Consider the following 20,009-nt stretch of genomic DNA (forward strand, 5'->3'; position numbering starts at 1 on the left):
CTTCCACTCCACGTCAGCAGAGACAGGACGCAGAACAGAGCGGGAGAGGGAGGGAGGCGAGGGGTGTGTGGAGGGGCTAGGTAGCGTGGATACATACGCTGATCAGATTCAAGTTGAAAAAGCTCTTCTGTGACAGCAGCCGGCCAAAGAAAAAGCATGGAAGCAGCAGAAAGGAAAAGCAAATGATAGAAAAGTGCAAAAACAAAGTGATAAGGAATGAAAGAAAATTGGCAGAGTGACGGGAGACGCACCTTGGTGGCGCTGCGGAGGTGGTCGTAGTAGACCTCCTCTATGGCCTGGAAGTAGATGACGCCCTTCAGCTTGGTCTCGTGTTTGTCTGGATGGAAGGAAGGAGAGGGAGAGAGAGAGAGGAGGTGTTTGAACAGTTCCGTTCCTCACAGACAGACGTTGACATACAGCTCATGAGTGAGCTTCAGTGTTCTGGTAAACATGAGACTTGGGCGGAACATCCCCTCACTACAGGACCGCGATGGTAGGCTACCTTCCTCAAGTCACCAGTGTCAGGTCGGAGGTCAGAGTTAGTCACTGAAAACACTGGCTTGTTGGGAAGCTTGCTTCAGACCGAGTCCATTTGGTTGTGGCCCTGCATGGAGAGGTGTCAACTCCTCCACCTTGAGATGGACTGCTGAGGCTGTAGCAACAGCGTCTTTTTCAGAAGCCACTAGATGGCTCTCCCTGCTCTGACCATTTATAGAACCTGCCCTCATTTTTAAACCGAGAGCGCCACCGAGTGAACTCTGAACTCTCATATTGCTAGGGATGGGCTGATGAGGCTTCATGACACTGTGTACACAGCAGAGCAGAGGGTCAGAACCCAGCACCTGAGCACTGGTATACAAGACAGTGTTCCTGACCAGACCTGGCAGGTCCAGATTCCTTTGAAAGTCTGAAGTCAAGCTCTCAGCATCGCTATGGAAATATCAAATGTAATAGTGATTTTGGTCAAAAGCTCCATCATTTCACCGCTCTGGAAGCCCACTGCTGCATGACGGAGCGAGGGAAACGGCGTGGCTCAGAAGTGTGAAAACAAGCGCGGCACTATCTGGGCGAGCTCCCTCTGCCTGCTTGTGCATGGGTTCTGGGCTCGGCTGCTCTGTTACTCATGGTTTCATCAGCCTCTGCAGCAGCAGTCAGGAAGTTGACGCCTGCTCTTCCCCCTGGCACAAACACTCGCCAACTTAAGAGCAGTAGGTGGAGATGCCGCACTGCATTTCCAGGAAAAACACCACGCTGTCATCCGCCCGCCGTAATGAACCTGTTTAGCATCCAATTAGCCCGGAATGTTTGCAGCAAGCAGCCTCCTGGTTCTGCCGCTCGCCGCGTCTTCCTGAAGGTCATGAGACAAGGACACGCTTGTCTTTGGTGAGCGAGCAGCGCTGAGAGCATGCTAACTACAGAGAGTAATCTCAGGACACCTCAGCCACGCTCGCACTCCTCACGCTTCACTCTAAGCTGCTTTAAGCGGAACTTTGTCGAGACTTCAAAGGCCCGACGGTGAGAGCGGCCCAGAAGAGAGAAGATCCAATTACTGTGCTGAAGGTCTGGAGGACGCACACGCTCTCAGCTGTCACTCAACCGCTGCATGGCATTTACACTTGGAGGGGAATTTTTAAACAGAATTTAACATCCCACACCTCTGCTCTGACACGGTTGCTGTGGCGACGCAGAACAGAACCTTAAAGTAGAGGAGTCAATACTGGGTCTTCAACGGACATGAGCTAGGCAGGCTGCTGTCTGCTTTCATATCTGACATTGTTATTGTGAAAGATCAGCATCTTCATAGCTTCCTCCTCTGATGTAACCACGGACGCACACGGCAGAAGCAGGTGAAAGCTTCATACCGACGTAGTAGGAGAAGGTTCTCTTCAGTCTGTCAAAGACAAACCAGCGCTTCTTCCACGACTTGATCTTCCCTCCCATCTTGACCAGGTAGCCTTTGCACATCTTCTCAGTGAGGATGACGTGGTAGCACGTCTCCACGCTGTGACCAGACGTCTCCACGTGCGTGCGCAGGTCGAACTCTTCCTTCCTGATGGGCAGATAGCGGGTCATGGGTCGGGCCTGCAGAACCACACAGAACATGTTGGTATAACTACTCACAGCTTTCATCTCTCCTCAAGTCATAGTTCACCCCAGGAACATTTTCACTCTCAATAAATGTTTTAAGATTGTTCTCAAAATGCCTCTTTTTGAAGTATCTGTAAAGAACTCTTTAAAATGTAACTATTGAATTATTTAAACAGTTTGACTTTCAAAAAACAACTGACAAATTACATTTTAAAAATATACACAGCAACAATATAACAAAGAACATAATGTGGCAGCAGAACTGGTTAGCTTGATGGTTAATGCCACAAACTGACTGCAATCCTCAGCCAAAGTTTTCAAAAACACAAGACGAGGTACACGGCATATTGGGAACTGGCATGTCTGTATAACCAGAGTCAGATACGCTCGGAGAGAACGTGTTTGATAGGTGGTTGTACACACAGCGCCACATATTGTGTTTCAGTTTGGCGGCTTGCGCTCGTATTTTAACCGGCGCCGGTTAAAGAAATCAGAACAAACGACAGACCAGCCATAAAGCCCAAATATGACTGTTAAAGAATCAGCATCACTTAAAACTTTTTCACTTTTTTAGTTTGAATAGTCAAGATCAACATTGACCACCAAACACCAAACCTGACTTTGCTTGAAACATTCAACTTCTTATTTTGATCACTTCCTCGGTGTGACAGAGTGAAGGACTGCATCTGTCTCCTGTGTACTTGAAATGTTTGTATCTCAAGTGGCGACATAGAAGAGGGGTGTTTGTTGGAGTTAGCTGAATAAATAAAAGTGACATGTAGAAGTGAAGTGACGGACCTGCGAGAAGTTCTTGGCCCTCATCTTGACCTCCTTCTCCACGAGCTGCTGCCGATGAAGCGTTTCATCCTGCAGCCTCTTCTCCGCCTCCTCGCGCCTCCTCCGCTCCTCCTCCAGCATCTGATGGCGGGTGAGACTCTCTCGCTCCTGGAGGAGAGAGAGCGCGCTTCATCAAATATTTGTGCTGATCGACTCCATGCTCGGCCGACGCCCGTCTTCATGTTCTCCTTCATTCATTTATGGATTAATTTACATTTCTCACAGCAGGAGCAGCTCCATGCACCAGACTCATTATTAAAACAATCTTTTGTGAAGACCCCATTTCATGTGGAGTTATCGTCTACAGAAACAGAATTGAACCACACACTCGAGGTTCGTCTGTCATTGATGTGCGCTCTGCACTGACGCATCAATCGGCTCCTAACAATCTGCTTTTACCCGAAACTCGATGAGTCTGGCCTTCTCCAGCTGTGCCTCCTTCAGCATCTTCTCCATCTCCTCGATCTTCAGAGAGTCCACGCCTCCCACACTGGTGTCAACAAGCAAACACATCAATAACTGCTCACTCATCACTTCTTCTATTGAGCCAATCTCAAATGCAAGTACAGTCTCAAAAGTCCAATCGTGAGCTCAAGAAGAGACCTAATTCTTTTGTTCGAGCTTCATTGCAAAAGGTCTGTTTTGTGTTATTCTACCTGGACATGTTGTCCGGAGAGCAGGCGGAGTTGTTCCCCGTGGACACGCTGGTGTCCATGCTGTCGGAGCTCTCCAGGCTGAGGGTGTCGTACGGCTGCTCTCCAGCTGACGGTGGCTGATGGTGCAGGATGGAGTGGTGGACCAGAGGAGGAGGTGCAGCAGAGCCGTGGCTCAAGGTGGGACTGTAGGCCATGACAGGAGAGTAGGAGGACGAGGATCCAGGGGAAGGGAAGAGCTGAGGCTGTGAGCCATGCAGCGCCTCCCACTGGCACTGAGCTTCAGCTGCGGCTCGCTGCTTGAGCTCGGCCAGACGCCGCCGCTGGTCATCAATCACCTGCTGACCTGGAGGACGCAGGAGCAGAGGCCAGCAAGGCTTTAAAGGTGCGAGTTCACAGCCATTTGACATGAAAACCCTAAATAAACATCAGTTCACTCCCACTTGGATTTACTCCCATCCCTTTGAACATAGATTCAGGTAAGTCATGCAGGTTTAAGCAGTACAGGTATATGGAATTACATTGTAATTATGACAATAAGTATATTGAGAGAGCCATCAGATGTGACATATCATCAGTTCCTAGATTTTCCAGAAAACAAAGAACATCAAACGCTACCCGTCAAATCACACACGTCACCAGCACCACAGTCCATCAGAGCAGTCCCATGCAACACCTGCGCCCCTCAGAAATATATAGAAAGTACACATCTGTGGGAAGAGTCGGGACGTGCCGACAACCCCACAGGAAGTGGGACATGAAAAATATATTCCGCGGACATGGTGATGAAGGGAAGCATTTCAGACAGGACGCCAGATAAAAGCCAAGGCTAATGACACAGTGCAGGTGAAGCAGGCCGGGGCCTCAAATGAGCCCTGCAGGTGTCAGCTTCAGCTGCATGTTGCTTTGATGGATCCATCAGCAGCGGAACTTAGATCGGTTGCTGAGTCATTACGGACATCAGACTGGTTTCAGTAGTTTGTTTGATGATTAATCCGAAATAGAAAGCAATAAAATAAATAAAATGGTTTTAATTCACCTTTTATTTTACTACTAAATATCAGTACTGTCTTAAGAAAAAGAACGTGAAATAGTCTTTTGATCAATTGTATTTCATCTTTAAGTGTTTCTCGTGGTGGTGTTGTTTCAAGTCCCAGAGTGTGAATGGAACTTAAACAATTTTGGCAACAGAACTGATCAATTAGTTTGTAGAAGAGAACAGTTCCACCAGCAAAGCACATCTTCACTGCACAGAATTTTGCCTGCCAATGACGGCTGACAGAGCCAGCAATATTGACTAGTATTTCTTTAAGGTCCTGCTATATCATGGTGAAAGGCAAGGGATGGACATAGACTGTTGTCTTGTTAATTTCTTTCCCCTCTGCTTCACACGTTAGTAGAAGAGAGAGACGGACACCACCGAACAGAAAATGCTGCTGAGCCGTCTACCTGCTGATCTTCCCTCTCTGGATGGCTCGCTGCGATTGTGCATCTCTACAATCACAGACACACATCTGTGGAGGCGGCTCAGACACAAAACAACTCCCCACCATCCAGTTTGGACCAAGTGTTCATTCACCTTTCTGCTGCAGAGCCAGCTGCCTCTTCGCCTCGATGCTCTGCAGGGTGGCGGCCAGATTCCTGGGCAGACTGCTCGTGCTGTTGGCTGACAGCAGGGGGCTCTGCAAGAACACATAGGTCACAGACGTGTTAGCAGGTGCTCACAAACTAACGTCCTCAAAACTGACAAAACACTAACAAGAACGACTCACAAATAGTGACACTTCAAGATAAGCTATCAACAACATGATGATGAGGATACTGGACATTATTTCAAGAAATCCTTGGCCTGTCGACACAAGTCAAAGAACATGCCTTTTGTGGATTTGGCCAAATCCAAATTACTTTGGATTTGATTACTTAAACAACAAAGAAAAGAAGAACCTGCCACAAATCACAACTGACGCCTGAACAGGTGGCGATAGATGGATGCAATATCTGCGTAACATTTAATGAAAGTGGAGCTGGGGAATGGAGGAGCTTTGTTACCCTGGAGTTAGTGTTACGGCCCAGAGTTGCAGCTCCGTGCTGTAGAGGGGAAGAAGACCCTGAGGTGGACTGACTATGCACTGGTCCTGGATCACTGTCGAGTTTGGAACGGAAGACCTGAAGGCAGCACAAATAGAATCCAGCATGATCACATATCCTGTGCAACACGAGGGTTTTCCATCCAAACGTAGGGTTCATGAAATCCCCTAACAGGCATGGAGGTGAAGATCCATTTGAAGATACACACTTTGATCAGTTTCATCAAAGACGTGCCACAGTGATCTTCTTCTCCTTACAATTCTCAATATCTTCCAGTAAGACATGAATACAGCTCCACTGAGAGGTGAAAGCTCTATTTTAATTCTTTTTCGATCAGAGTGCAGTGTTTGCCGATGACGTTTCACTGGACCACCTCCACTCCAAAGACACTGCTCTTTGCTGGTTGCAGTAACACCATTCAGACTGTCACATATGCATATATCATCCTGATTTCCTGCTTACATCTGCTTTCGCTGAGAGGATGTTCACGTCTGTGTGCATGCTGGTACATGTGCCAGTGTAGACACTCGATTCTCAGATGTTCTAGTTTAATGTCTGTTGTGTCAATAAATCACATTCTGAACAGTGTTCTGAAAGCTGCTACATAGAATAACAGGTTTTAATATTACCTTATTAAGAACACACAAAGAGTAGAATATATGAAGTAATGCAGTGTCGATGTCAGGTGTAAAAGGAGTACAGAGATCATGTGACTGTATGGTGCTCACATGGTGGGAGTGGTTCAAGTTAAGATATTTGCACAGAAATATTAAAACTTGGTGAAAATGTAATAGTGCAGAAAACCAGAGTAAACATGAATACCCCACGTGAGAGAAACCTTGTAATACTGAGTGCCATTTAACTCCAGATCCCAGAGGTTCTCTGAGAGGTACAACCCACACAGTTGTTCAGAGGCACTTCTTAAGCACGAGGGAAAAATGAATAGCAGTAAAAGAAGAAGAAGAAGCTCTACCTGCAGTGCAGGCCTGCGGGCCGACAGCGTCTTTGCTGGCAGAGGAGGGGACCAGAGCTGACTGGATCCAGCCATCAGCTCCTGGTACCACTGCTCTAGATCCAGCTTGGGAAGCGGAGGCCTGACGCTCTCGCACTGATACTGTATCACCCAAGACAAGCAGCAGAGCAGAGCAGAGCAGGTGAAAGAGTGAGAAACATGAGGAGATTAGAAAGCCTTCAAAGACAGCAGGAGGACGCAGGAAACATTTGTTTTATACTTTGAAAATTGTTCTTAAATATCTTCAACACATTGTTCGTGTCAGCCGCAGCATAGCCTCCAGCTGAAGCGTTCCCATTATGCATTTTGGTATTTTAATTTCATGACACTGCTGCAATGACCCAGTTTCCCACAACAGCGTCAAACTTTTCATCTCATCGTACGCCTCACTAACAATCACAGCTGCAGCAGAATTCAGCGCACAGTGTTTCAGAGATGAAGAGCTGTCACTGCATGTTTTCTATTTATTATTATTGCTGTTTCATAATCCAGTTGACAAAACGAAAGCGCTGCTTCAAATCAGTCGCACTGTTGAACTGAAATTCCTAGCAGCAAGAAAACATCACTGTCATGCAGTTTTTCTATCCCTATTATTGGATGTTTGATGACTTTTAGACTCATAATCAGGAAATAATAAAAGACTGTCAACACGTACCATGAACTCCTAATCTCTCAATTTTGAATTTAGCATTTGTAACATCCGATTGTATAAGTTGTTCACCATCTGTCTACATTTTTGCACAACTTCCCTCTTAAAAAAAACACCTTTTTTTAGGAATTGAAATGTCCTTATTGTTTTTCTATCATTTAATATGAGGATGGAAAGAAGGAGGAGACATGGTGAGTAGTAAAATCCCAGCGATTATATCAACCAAGCAACCATGAAGCGACTGGACAATCTGAAGCAATGGAAAGGTTAAATACACACACCTCCGAAGAGAGAGACAGGGAGGAGCCATGAGGAGAGGGGAGGCAGGAGAAGGCGGGGTCTAAGGATCCAGGCTGGAGGGGCTGACGAAGCGGGGAGGTAGGGGACGACTCCACTTTTGGCATCCCATACATCTGATTCAACTGGCCCACTGTCACATACTCCTTCACAAACACACAGGAGGAGGAGAGAGAGCGACAGGCGGAACACGGGCCAGGTTAACGGCAGGTGGAAACTACAGAGGGAAACAATACACACCAAGCAGACAAAAGCAAGACTGGACTCTCACTAAAGCTTCATCTGCAACAGGACCTCATACGATACGATACTTGAACACAGAACACTCATGACTTAACACAAGAATGGAGTCACATTGGTGCCTACTGGGAGCATTTTAGTCGTGGCTACCTTGGATGTCATGGGGGACTTGTCAGGTTTTTCCAAGGGACACTGCCCTATCACAGGGCTTCTATCAGTGTTCCATGAAAAAAGACTTAATAAAATAAAAAAATATTGACGTCTCAAGTGACATTATTTTTCCATAATCTGGCGCACAATATTGTACACCACAATGTGAAAAACGTATTTAGTGCCCTAGCAATAGAGCTCAAATTCAATCTCAGAGATGGGCCTGAGTTAGGGAGGTCACAAAGAGTAACCTGGAGGTCCAGAGAGAGGAGAACCTTCCAGGAGGACCATCGATGCAGCAGGCTGTCAATCAGGTAATGATAGAGATTCTGGCTGGACACTTCCCAGTACAAGTCAGGGAAATCCACTAGGAAAAGCAGGCATTGCTCATCGCACCATCCCTTTGATGAAGCATGTTGGAGGCATCAGGAAGTGCTACACCAGTCAGGATGAACGCAGCAAAGCAAAACAGCCGAGATTTTATAGGAGGATCGAGCATAACTCAACACTCACATGTGACTGTCCTTGAGTGATGCAAACCTCAATCAAACTGGACAATTCTGGAGAGATCTTAAAATGCCACCACATTGATGCTTCCCACTCAACCTGGCGGTGCTTTGGCAGTACTATAAAAAGGGTCAGACGGAACTGTCCAAACACAGCTGTGCTTGTGACATCATATTCAAAAAGTTTTAATACAAAAACTCTTTTCATGCTGTCATTATGGGATTAAAAAAAACATCCAGATACATTGTAAGACTTGCCTTTTGTCACATGTCCATTCTTTTTAATAATGGTGTTTAAATATTCCAAGCACTATTTCATTTTACCATTATCATTTTTAATATATTTTAACATATCCTACATCTTCAAATATCTTCCCAAATTGTCTTTTCTTTTTGTAATTTCCATTTGTTTTCCCAAACTGTGTTTCATTTAACCTTCTATATATTTGTAAAGAAACATTTCAGTGTGATGAGATGGCAACAAACTGAAACAACATCCAAGCACACACACATCTAGTACAGTACTTTGTTCGGTACTTCATTGAAAATTGCTCATGACTCTTCATATTCTCCCAATATGAAGAAAAGCATGTACCATCTAGAGCCAGCAACAAGGCTGTTGATCACGGCACTACACACTTAACACCTGGTGACCGGGGATGAGGAGAAACTGACCAGCAGAGGGAGCACAACACACAAAAAAAGACGGCATGAGACATGAAGAAAGACAGCAGGCAGCAGTGGTGATACCTCGCAGGCGCCAGCTAATGCAGCATCTACAGCAAAGGAGGCAGTTTGAGAGTTGGGCTTGTCATGGCGGCTTCTGCCGCCTCCGCCGTACATCTTATGGACGTCCGAGAGCTTCATGTACTCCTGAGCACCAGCCAGCAACAGTCAGACAGGATGAGAGGCCGTGAAGAGAATGTTGGCTTATACATTCACTCAGCATCAATCTCAGCATGCAGACATGCCAATGTGCTGTCGCCCACATTCTAGTTCATGGATGCAGGTGATGAAACACACACACGCGCACACACACACACACACACACCTACAGCGCATCGCGCAGTCAATCAAACGACAATAAGAGAACAATTGCAATGTGTGTAATTAATGTTCAAGATAAAGGTTTAAAATAAATAATAATAATAATAATAATAATAATCATAATAATAATATGACATGAGTCTGAAATTAAGAATTATTTGGCGTGGGAAATTATTGTATATATATCTAATCCAATAAAAAGATTTAATCAGGTAACGTGTATGGTTCTTGTAAATATTATATTATTACATTGAATAACATGATTTTTGTTTCTCGCCCCACAGTAAGTGAGTCACAGCACGACCACAGGGTGAGCAGGACATGAAGATCACAAAAGCGGGGTTCAGACAAAAGGGGGGGACAAGCACAGATCATTAGTCTGGTTACCTCTGTGGGGCTGCTTGGGAGCAGCTGACAGAGAGGGGAGGGATGTAAGTAGGAAGAAGAGAGTCTGCAGAGGGACCTCTGTGAGGAGTGGGCCTCCTCTAATAACAGCTCAGCCTCACAGACATGGTCCTGTTAAAATAACAGTGTGTTCCATAAGGATGTGTTAGAAGATTGTCATGCAGCCAGGGCTGGATTCACAGCACCACAACAAACTGAGCAGCAGTGTTACTCAGACAGGGTGTAGCAGAGAATGGGCTAATTTCTTTTCTTGGGCAAAATAAACAACAGTGTTGTCTTGTCCTCTAACTTGGAACTATTATATTCTTATGGATTAAGTTAATGATCCACCCATCTCTTTCTTTCTCCAACAGTTTCTGCTGTTACACCCCTCATCTTCCAGTGATGAAGCATCCTACCTCTCTCATTGCAGTTGAGGATTTAGGGAAACTCTTCCCACCACTCAAGCTGTGGTATCTTTTCTCCAGAGCCGTCAGTGTCTCTTTCTCCTGCAGACAATAATAACACACTCATCAACATTCACTGCTCAATAATAAGGGGAACGCTCAACCCATCCTGGATTATAGATGAAATATTCCAGATGAAATTATTAACTCCACCTCCATAGTGAGCAGGAAGTGTAGGGAATCAACAGTGTGAGGACTGCAACTGAAATTCTAGAGCCCATGGTGTCTGGATGTGGAGTTATACTAGTGGTAGGACAGTCTTAAAATGATGACTCGCCAAACAAACATAGGAACAAACATAAAAACCACACAGCAACACATTGTGTTCTCAGATATCTACAAAGTTTTTCGAAAGAATGGTTTTCAGTTGAAAAAACAGCAGTTGCATGCAAACAACACAGAGATGACAAAAATATGTCTTGTTTACCTTCTGGAGCATTTGCACAGTGAGCGTCCTGTCTTTGGTGAGGCGCTCGCACTCCTGAGTGGCCTGTAGGCCCAGGTGGCTGGCCTGACTCTCCAGAGCAGACACCTTGTCCTGAACAACACCCACAAATAAGGTGAAACCCACAGCAAACAGCACTGGCTTCCAGCTCTCCTTCGCTTTGACCTTGGCAACTTAACATGAACTTTATGACATGAAATGCAAAGATATTTATTTAAAATAAAATCACAGTGGTGGAGTTTTTGGACTGCAAAGGCATTCTAATGTGTGGAAATGGAAGCACTGCTAAATATTAATGTGATGTGATGGTTTATTCATTTTGTGCTCAGGTTTGAACACATTCCTGACAATGTATTAGGTATTGATTGTTTTTCTTGTAAAAGACGAACAAAAAAACATTTGTACTTGACTGTATAATGCAGCCCCTCCTTTTTCACAAAACAAATATCTGTGCACAAATATTTCACGATAATGTTTGAGATTGCGTCAAATTTTAAGGGTGTCTGGAAACTACTTTTCCACATACATACATACATACATACACAATTACCACAGTGGTTCTGTTCCAGACCACCTCTTTTGTTTCATTCTAAACTGTTAATAATCATTCAACATAAACAGTACAAATACACTTCAAATGTATTCATAACTGTTTCACAGCTTGGTTAGTAACCTGGCATCAGTGAAACCCAGCGAGCAGGTCTTCTCTTGCTAATGTCCTCAGACAAGGTCCTTGAGTCTGTCCATCCACTTAACCTTCGAGCACACCTCGGCATATATAACTTGCAGTGGGGGTTGTGACTGTGTCTTTATCTACTGGCATGACTTTGGTTTAGCAGCCTTTGGCTCACCTTCCTTTTAGCAACACTGTTATGGTACTCTGTTCTTTCCTGCAGAAGCTGCTGACTCATGGTTTCTCGCTCCTCCTCCAAGCTGCTCTCTCTCTCCAGCTGTTGAAACTCCAAGTCCTCAAACTTTTTGGTTCCTGTTTCCAGAGCATCCCCATCCTAACAATCACATACAGAAAAACATCAGGGCTCCTTCCGTATTTGAGAGAAAGTGCATGAACATTATGAAGCCCTTCAGAGGTGCACAAATGATGCTCAACACCTGAGTGTACCAAAAGCTCCGAGCTCAGTTAGGCAAGCAGTTTGAAGGAGAGCAATATCGCAGCTGAACTGTTGACAGAAAATACTTACGATAATTGAAACATATATGATTATATAGAAGCAGCTTACGTGAAATAGTGCGGCACGTGGCCGCTTCTGAGTCATGTTAATTGATTAGTCAGCAATTAAAAGCACGCTAGCATGAATCACAGATCACTCATGCAGTCAATTGAGAGCAAATGAGCAGGTCCACAAAATAACTTGACCCAAAGACAACCTTTTTTTTAAACTAAATATGAGTTGCATATTTTAAAAAAAAACCACATAGCTTTTAACAAGAAGGCATACGAGCACAGATTGTTTGGTCAGTGAAGAATTATTTGGAATGTTGTCAACTGAACTACTTAAACATGCATGCTACATTTCTTTTCTGCATTTTCACATTAAAAACATATCGCGTCTTTTCAACAACTAAATTATTTTGTTTTTAAGATATGCAAATCTGGGCATCAAAGGTACTTTGAAAGAGAAACTAGCTGAAATGTACCTGTAATAAAAAAGATTTTTATTCATTTAGCCAATATGTATGAGTGTAATTAAACTACTATTCATAAGTTACGAGGAAATATTGTAATATTTACAATTTACAGGGTATGTCACTCATGCTACCAAAAGCTAACTGACGCTACGGTTGCTAACTACAGCTCTAACATCCCCACTTTATTAGATACCCACTTAAAAGCATATTTTAGTGCCATGTAACAGATGCATTTTACTCAATCTATCACAAGCATTATTTGTGTTTATGTATAATTTTTTTTTTTTCTCTAATTTATCCAAGATCTGGTTAAGCGCCAAAGCTGCTTCAGCGAGTCAGACAGATGCACTGGCCCATCTCCGGATGGTCATACTGTAGGTGCAGGTCTTTTGCTCGACTGATGACCCACCCGCTTGAGCTGTTCCTGCAACTGTTCCCGCAGCGACTCGGGACAATTATGAAGCTGCTTCTTCAGCTCAGCGTGACCCTCCTGGAGACTCTGCAGGGCTCGGCGCTCAGCCTCAACATTAGCCCTCTCCTACAAAGACACATCACACACACGCATACACACACACACAGACGCACACACACACAGAGGACGGATGGATGAGGGGGGTAGAACGCACATCTCAAGATCCACACCGTGCAGATTAACAGCTGTGAGCAGTTAGCAAAACACATGTCGTGGTGCAAGCGAGAGATTGGCACCAAACAATTAAGCAAGAATTTAATTAGACACAAGAAGCGATTTTTCCAAAGCACGTTGACAGATGTAGCAACTTACTGTGCATGTGTACATTAAAAGAAAAACGGCAATATTGTGTAAGAAATAGCGGAAGACATCCGTTTTGATTTGGGAACTGGAGGAAAACAGGACATACTGTAGAAATGCATATCCCATAATTTCACTGTATGCTCCAATGTACTGTTCAGGACATGCCAATCTTTGTGCTGCTTTCTGTGATGAGACATTTAAAAATGAAGTTGCATACCGCCCACAATGTGAGAGAAGTTTGAGCAATTCCCATAGAAATGGATTGTCAGCAAGAACTAACTCTATCACTCTTGTTAGATTCAAGGAGTGGAAAAACAGATGCAGATATGATCATTTCAGCTCAAGTTCCAAATACAAATTGTGGAACAGCTTGAATACTCTCCATGAACTAATCATTTTGGAACAAGGAAAACCTCCCGTACACGTTGTGACCACCTGCTATGGCAGCTGTATAGCAAAAGTCCATGCCATCTGAAGTGGAATTGTGAAATACGTTTTTATTTCCCCTATATTAACAATCAGTCGCAGTTTCAGGTTAGTTGAAACACAATTTCTTGTTTTGTTGAACCTTGAGGAAGAAAACATTCTCAGGAGGTTTGCAGAAACACAGCACAGTAGATAATTTAGTTATGAAAATAGAGGTACTGAAAACAACAAGGATGAAATTGTATCAGATTAATCCAGATTCAATGAGTTGAACAAACAAAAAATTGTTGCTGACCCAAACAGGCAATTCTTCATTTTGGTCTAAAGTCGACATAAGGCAGGACAGATGCAGACAACTGGGTTGGCACAGGCAGTGCAAGTGTGTATGCCCTTGTTCTCGTGGTGGGGCTAATACTGAATGGGACACAGCTGCATTCAGCTCCATCTCCGATAGTCATACCTTGTCTTTCTCTCTCTGGATGGCGCTCTCCAGTTCGTCCAGCTTCTGCTGCAGCTGATTGATGATGTCGCTTTCTGCCTCGATCTGGTCAAGCTCAGCCTGCCTCTCGCCCTGCAGCAAGGCCCGCTCCATCTCAGCCTGCAAGTGCGTCACCATAGTGAGACTCACTCGCTCATTTCATTATGATCATTTCTACTCTTCGCTTTCCTCTGTCTCCTCACCAAAAGGAGGTGCTGTTTTAGTTAAGCATCATGCAGGTGTTTTTTGAACTCAAGATGAAATACTTGACTCACCTCTTGTTTTGACTCCTGGAGTTGCTGCTCAAGCTCTGTAAGACGGGTTTTCAGCTCATCGATTCGAGCCAGAACGTGAACCCGCTCTTCCTCCAGGTAACCTAGCTCCAGTCGACTCCCGCTGCCTGAGCCGGACAAGTCCTCATGCTGGTGAAACGGCACAACAAAGAATGACAAACACACCACGGCAATTGTAATTTCCAATTTCCAAACATTATTCAAATAAATAAAAAATGATAAAAACATAAAAAACTTAGCATGCAATTCTTGCAAAAAAAAGTCAGTGAGTGAGTAAAAATTTATCTTCATCCTATCCATATTTAGTTCATTAACATACATGTACATTGTCAGTGCCAAGAGAGAGGTGTGCATTAAAACAACACTGAAGCAGGAAAAGGTGCACATACAGTGTTAAATCAGGTTCTCTGGTGACACAGACACCAATGCTTCATCATGAATTAAGATGTAATTCATGGCTTCATTTCATCATGTTGACAACTCACATACAAAATATGGGTATATTATGTATATATGTAAGAAACGCTGAAATATTGCGATACTTGATTCCGCAATATTGTATCAATATTTTTGATTGTGTGATGTTGTCTTGATATTCTAAGAATGTACATCAATATTTAATAAGTAGATATGAGGATATGCTGCTGCACTTGTGACATGCTTAATACTAGCGTTTTCTTTTTGCGCACCGGGAATATTTTGTTGAATAAGGCAGCGACTCATTCCACTGTTGGCGTGGGAAATTTAACTAAAAGTCCAACTGGTCTGATGTCATCACAATGAACTTGTTATCATGTACATGATATTGTACTGCTTTATCTTTATCTGCTGAACATACAGTATCACTGCATATCGCAATGTATCATATGACCACTCCTATATCAGGATATGTATTGCAAGATACCTGCCAATACACAGCTCTAATACAAAAACTGTATTTCCTTTATCTGCTGTCAATTGAATATTGACAGAATAATTATTCCGAATTTAAAAACATGAACCTTCAGTCTTGTTCAATGAGTAATATTTGGGTTGTTATTGTGGCTTGAATAAATCTTTGGTCTAACACAGTCTGTGAAACATGGAGCTCACACTGTGCGGACTGAGACGAATGAAAACTGAGAACCACTGACTGAAGCCAAACGTTACTTCTGCACATGCCAGGTTCTAGAGCAGCATGCAGGGCAGGCGTGCTGGTATAAAATCTTCTCTCTGACCTGCTTGTCTCCATTGTGCAGTGGTGACGATGTGCTTGCAGCAGGAGATGTCCTCACCTCCTGATGAGTGCTCTCAGTGCTGCTACACTCCTCCTTCAGGTTTTCCTCATCACTCTCCCTCTGTCTTTGTGCAGGGCCCATGGCCGTACCCCCTAAGATGTTCTCCAGAGACGGCCTCCTCACCAGGCCATCTGACAGTACACCAGGGAAACCAGGCCTTCTGGAGCTCAAGGGGTCCAGAGTCGGGGTCTCCCCTTTGTTGTACTCAGCACAGAGGTTGAGGATGGTCTCCAGGCGCTGTCTCTCCTACAGTGAAGAGGTAAAGCAGTTTCACCATTTAGCATCACAAAACATCACGAACCGCCATAAGACGCAGTATAAATACTATCAATCATATCTTGATGCTTAAAAAGGTAACATGAACCAAAGGCAGGGTTAGTGGGTAACAAGTATTGTGCATATTGTTGGCACTAGATGGAGCCCTGGCTAGTTACATGATAGTGAGGAAGCCAGTTATAAGCACAAACCAAAGAGGAGGACGACATGCAAAGCCAAATGCTTTGTGTTAAACCAACCAAAATTGTCAGCGGCTTAAGTATCAAAAAATACATTTTTCACAGTGCTTGGATATATTTTTCCACATAGTGAGGGTTGAATCAAATCAAAAGTGAATGTCCTCAAATAGTACTCCAGGATGGCACCCAGTGAGATGGGTTGGTGAACCGCTGAAAGGAGTTTGACAACCTTCAGTCCAACTGAGAAAACACAGTCGGCATAGCAGACAGCACCCTCAGAGCCAGAGTGGTTGTCCAGCTGTTACCATAGCAGGTCAGCCCACCAATGGAGTAAGGTTGTACACACGGGAACCTTCCAACTTTAATGGCTGTCTTCAACATCCCACGGCAGCAGACGGGCGGTCACAGACAGCTTGGACTGGGACTTGCTGCATGTTTGTCTTGTGCATCTTTCTGGTTAGTAGCAGAAAATCTACTGACGGATTATATTCCCGATGATCCAGTTCCACTACCTCCATGAAAATGAAACCAGGGAGCAAACTTTAAAGATGCAGTGGGAGGAAAAGGCCTTCAGGCAAAGCTTTAGTTTTATTCAATAGAAAAATGTCAAACTTCAAACGTCTGCTGGCAAGTCGACCACTAACCACAAGTCCTCCCACTCCTCTTAGCTTGCATATAAATGAAACTCTGCAGCTTCCAGAATTTTGTGGAGAATTCTGATTAAAAGCAAGGAAACAACACTGCCACAACCTATAGGCAACGCGACCCGTGCAATGGCAGAGTCCCAGCAGTTGATTCTGTGCCACATTTAGTCAAAAGAACAAATCTACTTGACACGTCTAATGAAACACTTGGGACCAAAACCCACGTAGTAAATGTTTTGGTTGTGTTTTTTTTTTTCATGACACATAGCATCTTTCTGTATACCACAGAAATTTCTACTCACAGACACAAATTTGGAAAGCTATAATTCCAAGCATGAGGAAAACAAACAGCCACATCAACAAAAAAAAAAGCTCAAGCTACTCACTCTCATGTCGGACTCTTCTCGGACACCAAGGCAACTGGACTACAGCACAGTTGGACAAACACCACTGCTTAGCCACTATTAGCACATCCCCCAAGATTTAAGTGACACACCCTGTCTCCCATTTTGTGAGAACTCAACAAGACAGAAACAAATAGTCCCATCAAAGAACTTGTTTGTACTAAACATCACAGAGTTTGTTTTTTACCACACACTTCCCATTTTACACTAACATTAATATTGGTAAATATTCTAATACTATAGTTAAAATTGTTGTCTATCATTGTCTCCGTTTTTTTTTTTCCTAGAATTTTACATAGACAATTTGCCAGCGTGACAAATTCATTTAGAAGACAATCTCATCTTCATCATTTCTAACTGTCATATGTTCACATCTCACCACATTCCCTTTACAGGAGCTTTGCCAGCACAGTATTGGGGAGACCATTAACTGGTTCATGGATTCACAAGATGAAGGTCAATTTAATTATATATTTGTATATATATAGTATATGTATATGTATATATAATTATATATATAATTATATATACATATGGCACATTCTCCATCCTGCCAGTCAGTGAACCAGAGGACAATGGGAGGTGTAAAAAACAGAAGTATTTTTGAGTTGGTTTGGAAGCAGCCATAATCCAGGAGCAGTGTAACTGATAGGTCAGGTGACTTTTCCAAATGAAACTTAAGGTCAGCACCTGGAACAGTGTATTGCATGTCGAGAGACAGAGAGAATAGAGTTGTTAAACAAGATTGTAAATACTGTCATGAGAAGTGATGACTTGAGTTTTACCCAAAGGCTGCTTGACTTTTCCCATTTTGCTCTCCTCATTTCATCTCTTTCCTCTCATCCTCCTGTCCTCTGAGTCGTCAGCATCTAAAGCTGATATATCCCCTAAGAGTCTGTGTTTCCTGTTTTCTCTCAAACACTTTAATGTTCCTCCCTCCTCCTCTCCTGCTCTCCCCCTCCCAGGAGCCCAAGGCTATTCCCTGCTCTATGTACCTTTGATCAGACCAGTTACTCTCCAAGTGCACTGCTGTATTCATGTGTCACACTTGTAAACAGCAGCAGATTCAGAACTAAGTGCTTTATTCTACACTTCAGATCCCCAGGGAGAAAAGGATCCACACTACAACGGTGTGGCACACTGAACAAATTCACTCTGACTGTGGTGCTCATAGGAAATCTCAAGTCCGATCCCCACGGAGAACCAAATCGTTATTTAACTAAAGTGGCATGCACGTGTCAAATGTGAAGTCAGAGACTGGGCAACCTGTGACCCTTCTGTCAGGGTCAAACCTACATCCTTGTACCAAAACTGCACACAATATAAGAAGCGCACTGTAGCAACTACCCTTCATATCCAATGAGTCAGACCGCCAGACAGTCAATGCACATTCTGGCTCTCACGGTTGTGTGTCTGGAACATTTCTGGAGCACCTAATTCCATGGTTACATGGCATGGGGACCACAGGTGGCCTGTTTCATCAACCCCCCTCAGTCATTGTTAATGTCAGGAAAAGATTACACCACAGACTTGTTGACAATTTAGATTTGTTGATGACCACCTTATTTTTATGGATAGTGTTGGGACTTCTTCCATGTATTTATGCTAATGCAGGTAAATTTAAATGTGCTAAGTGTCTGTTTAAATAGTCTAAATATGGCGAGACAAACACAAAACTAAAATACAACATATCACTGGTAAATGACTCCAACAAAATCTGAAGCAAAACGCATAATGTTGCTTTGAATTTGGTCGATATCTAATGGCTCCAGATCCGTACAAACTCTTGACTACAGAGTCAATAAATCACTTTCTGTGTGCCAAATAGATGAATTTTCTCGTCGCAGCACACCGTGCATTGCATACTCATGGCAGCAAACCCACTAATTGATACCACACTAATTTGCATCTTTAAAAATACAAACCTGTGTGTGCCCCCACAGTAACTTCTGGATATTACTAGTCCATCTAGGATGATTTCCAAACTGCTTAAACCCACAGTCATAAGGAATGACCTCTTCACTGCATACATACATTGTCAGTTAACCAGTGCTTAGTCCTGGTCAGGGTTACAGGGAGTGCTGGAGCCTATCCCAGCAGTTAATGGGCCAGAGGCAGAAATACGCCCTGGAGGTCGGCAGTCCATCGCAGGGCACACACACACACACCATTCACACACACACACACCTAGGGGCAATTGTAGAGTGTCCTATTAACCTACTGAGCATGCTTTTGGACTGTGGGAGGAAACCCGAGATAAGCCACGCAGGCACAAGGAGAACATGCAAAGTCCACCCAGAAAGGTCCACAGTTGGATTAGAACACTGAACATCCTCGCTGAGACCTACCTCTTCACTACAGATGTAGCAATGTTTTATATTATATTTTGTGGTCAAACTACCATTGGTTTAGAGTTTTTGCGGTAGGAATTTCAACTGCGCTAGTTCATGTGCTTTGAAATTAAGAATTCTGTGAATCGAGTGGTAAATTACGACCAAAGGGTTTGTATGAATTGTTCAAAGGGCTGCAAGTGAAGAGACAGCATACACTGCCCTGTTAGGGCTGAGCAGCCCTCCTCGCTGATGTTGCTAGCAGGGTTAAAATGAGGAGTAGCATCCACTTTTCGGGGGCGGCTGCCATTTAGCCAGCTGAAACCTTCCTGTCAACAGGGATGTGAGCCCCGCAGCAGCTCTCACAGTGGAGACTGGCTTCTACTTATCATGTCAGACACTTAACAACAGAGGAAG

General features: G+C 43.8%; 1 protein-coding gene across 13 annotated transcripts in view; it reads right to left on the minus strand.

Moving 5' to 3' along the window:
• Nucleotides 1-20,009, minus strand: part of phldb1b (pleckstrin homology-like domain, family B, member 1b) — a 69,081-nt gene that overhangs the window by 2,179 nt on the left and 46,893 nt on the right. For 4 of the 13 annotated variants that reach the window (XM_053873369.1, XM_053873370.1, XM_053873378.1 and 1 more), the window contains 19 exons: nucleotides 15,700-16,005; nucleotides 14,465-14,611; nucleotides 14,172-14,309; nucleotides 12,920-13,048; nucleotides 11,715-11,870; nucleotides 10,846-10,956; nucleotides 10,371-10,460; nucleotides 9,955-10,083; nucleotides 9,271-9,393; nucleotides 7,609-7,770; nucleotides 6,640-6,780; nucleotides 5,628-5,744; nucleotides 5,158-5,260; nucleotides 3,582-3,924; nucleotides 3,325-3,415; nucleotides 2,887-3,033; nucleotides 1,863-2,082; nucleotides 252-337; nucleotides 98-127 (listed from right to left, as the gene is read on the minus strand). In XM_053873369.1, coding sequence (XP_053729344.1) covers nucleotides 98-127; nucleotides 252-337; nucleotides 1,863-2,082; nucleotides 2,887-3,033; nucleotides 3,325-3,415; nucleotides 3,582-3,924; nucleotides 5,158-5,260; nucleotides 5,628-5,744; nucleotides 6,640-6,780; nucleotides 7,609-7,770; nucleotides 9,271-9,393; nucleotides 9,955-10,083; nucleotides 10,371-10,460; nucleotides 10,846-10,956; nucleotides 11,715-11,870; nucleotides 12,920-13,048; nucleotides 14,172-14,309; nucleotides 14,465-14,611; nucleotides 15,700-16,005 — 2,769 coding nt within the window. The remainder of the gene's footprint in view (nucleotides 1-97; nucleotides 128-251; nucleotides 338-1,862; nucleotides 2,083-2,886; nucleotides 3,034-3,324; nucleotides 3,416-3,581; nucleotides 3,925-5,157; nucleotides 5,261-5,627; nucleotides 5,745-6,639; nucleotides 6,781-7,608; nucleotides 7,771-9,270; nucleotides 9,394-9,954; nucleotides 10,084-10,370; nucleotides 10,461-10,845; nucleotides 10,957-11,714; nucleotides 11,871-12,919; nucleotides 13,049-14,171; nucleotides 14,310-14,464; nucleotides 14,612-15,699; nucleotides 16,006-20,009) is intronic. The other 9 variants (XM_053873372.1, XM_053873371.1, XM_053873374.1 and 6 more) reach the window with 9 other exon arrangements.

The sequence above is a fragment of the Synchiropus splendidus genome, chromosome 8, assembly GCF_027744825.2.
Source record: "Synchiropus splendidus isolate RoL2022-P1 chromosome 8, RoL_Sspl_1.0, whole genome shotgun sequence".
Taxonomy (NCBI): Eukaryota; Metazoa; Chordata; class Actinopteri; order Syngnathiformes; family Callionymidae; genus Synchiropus; species Synchiropus splendidus.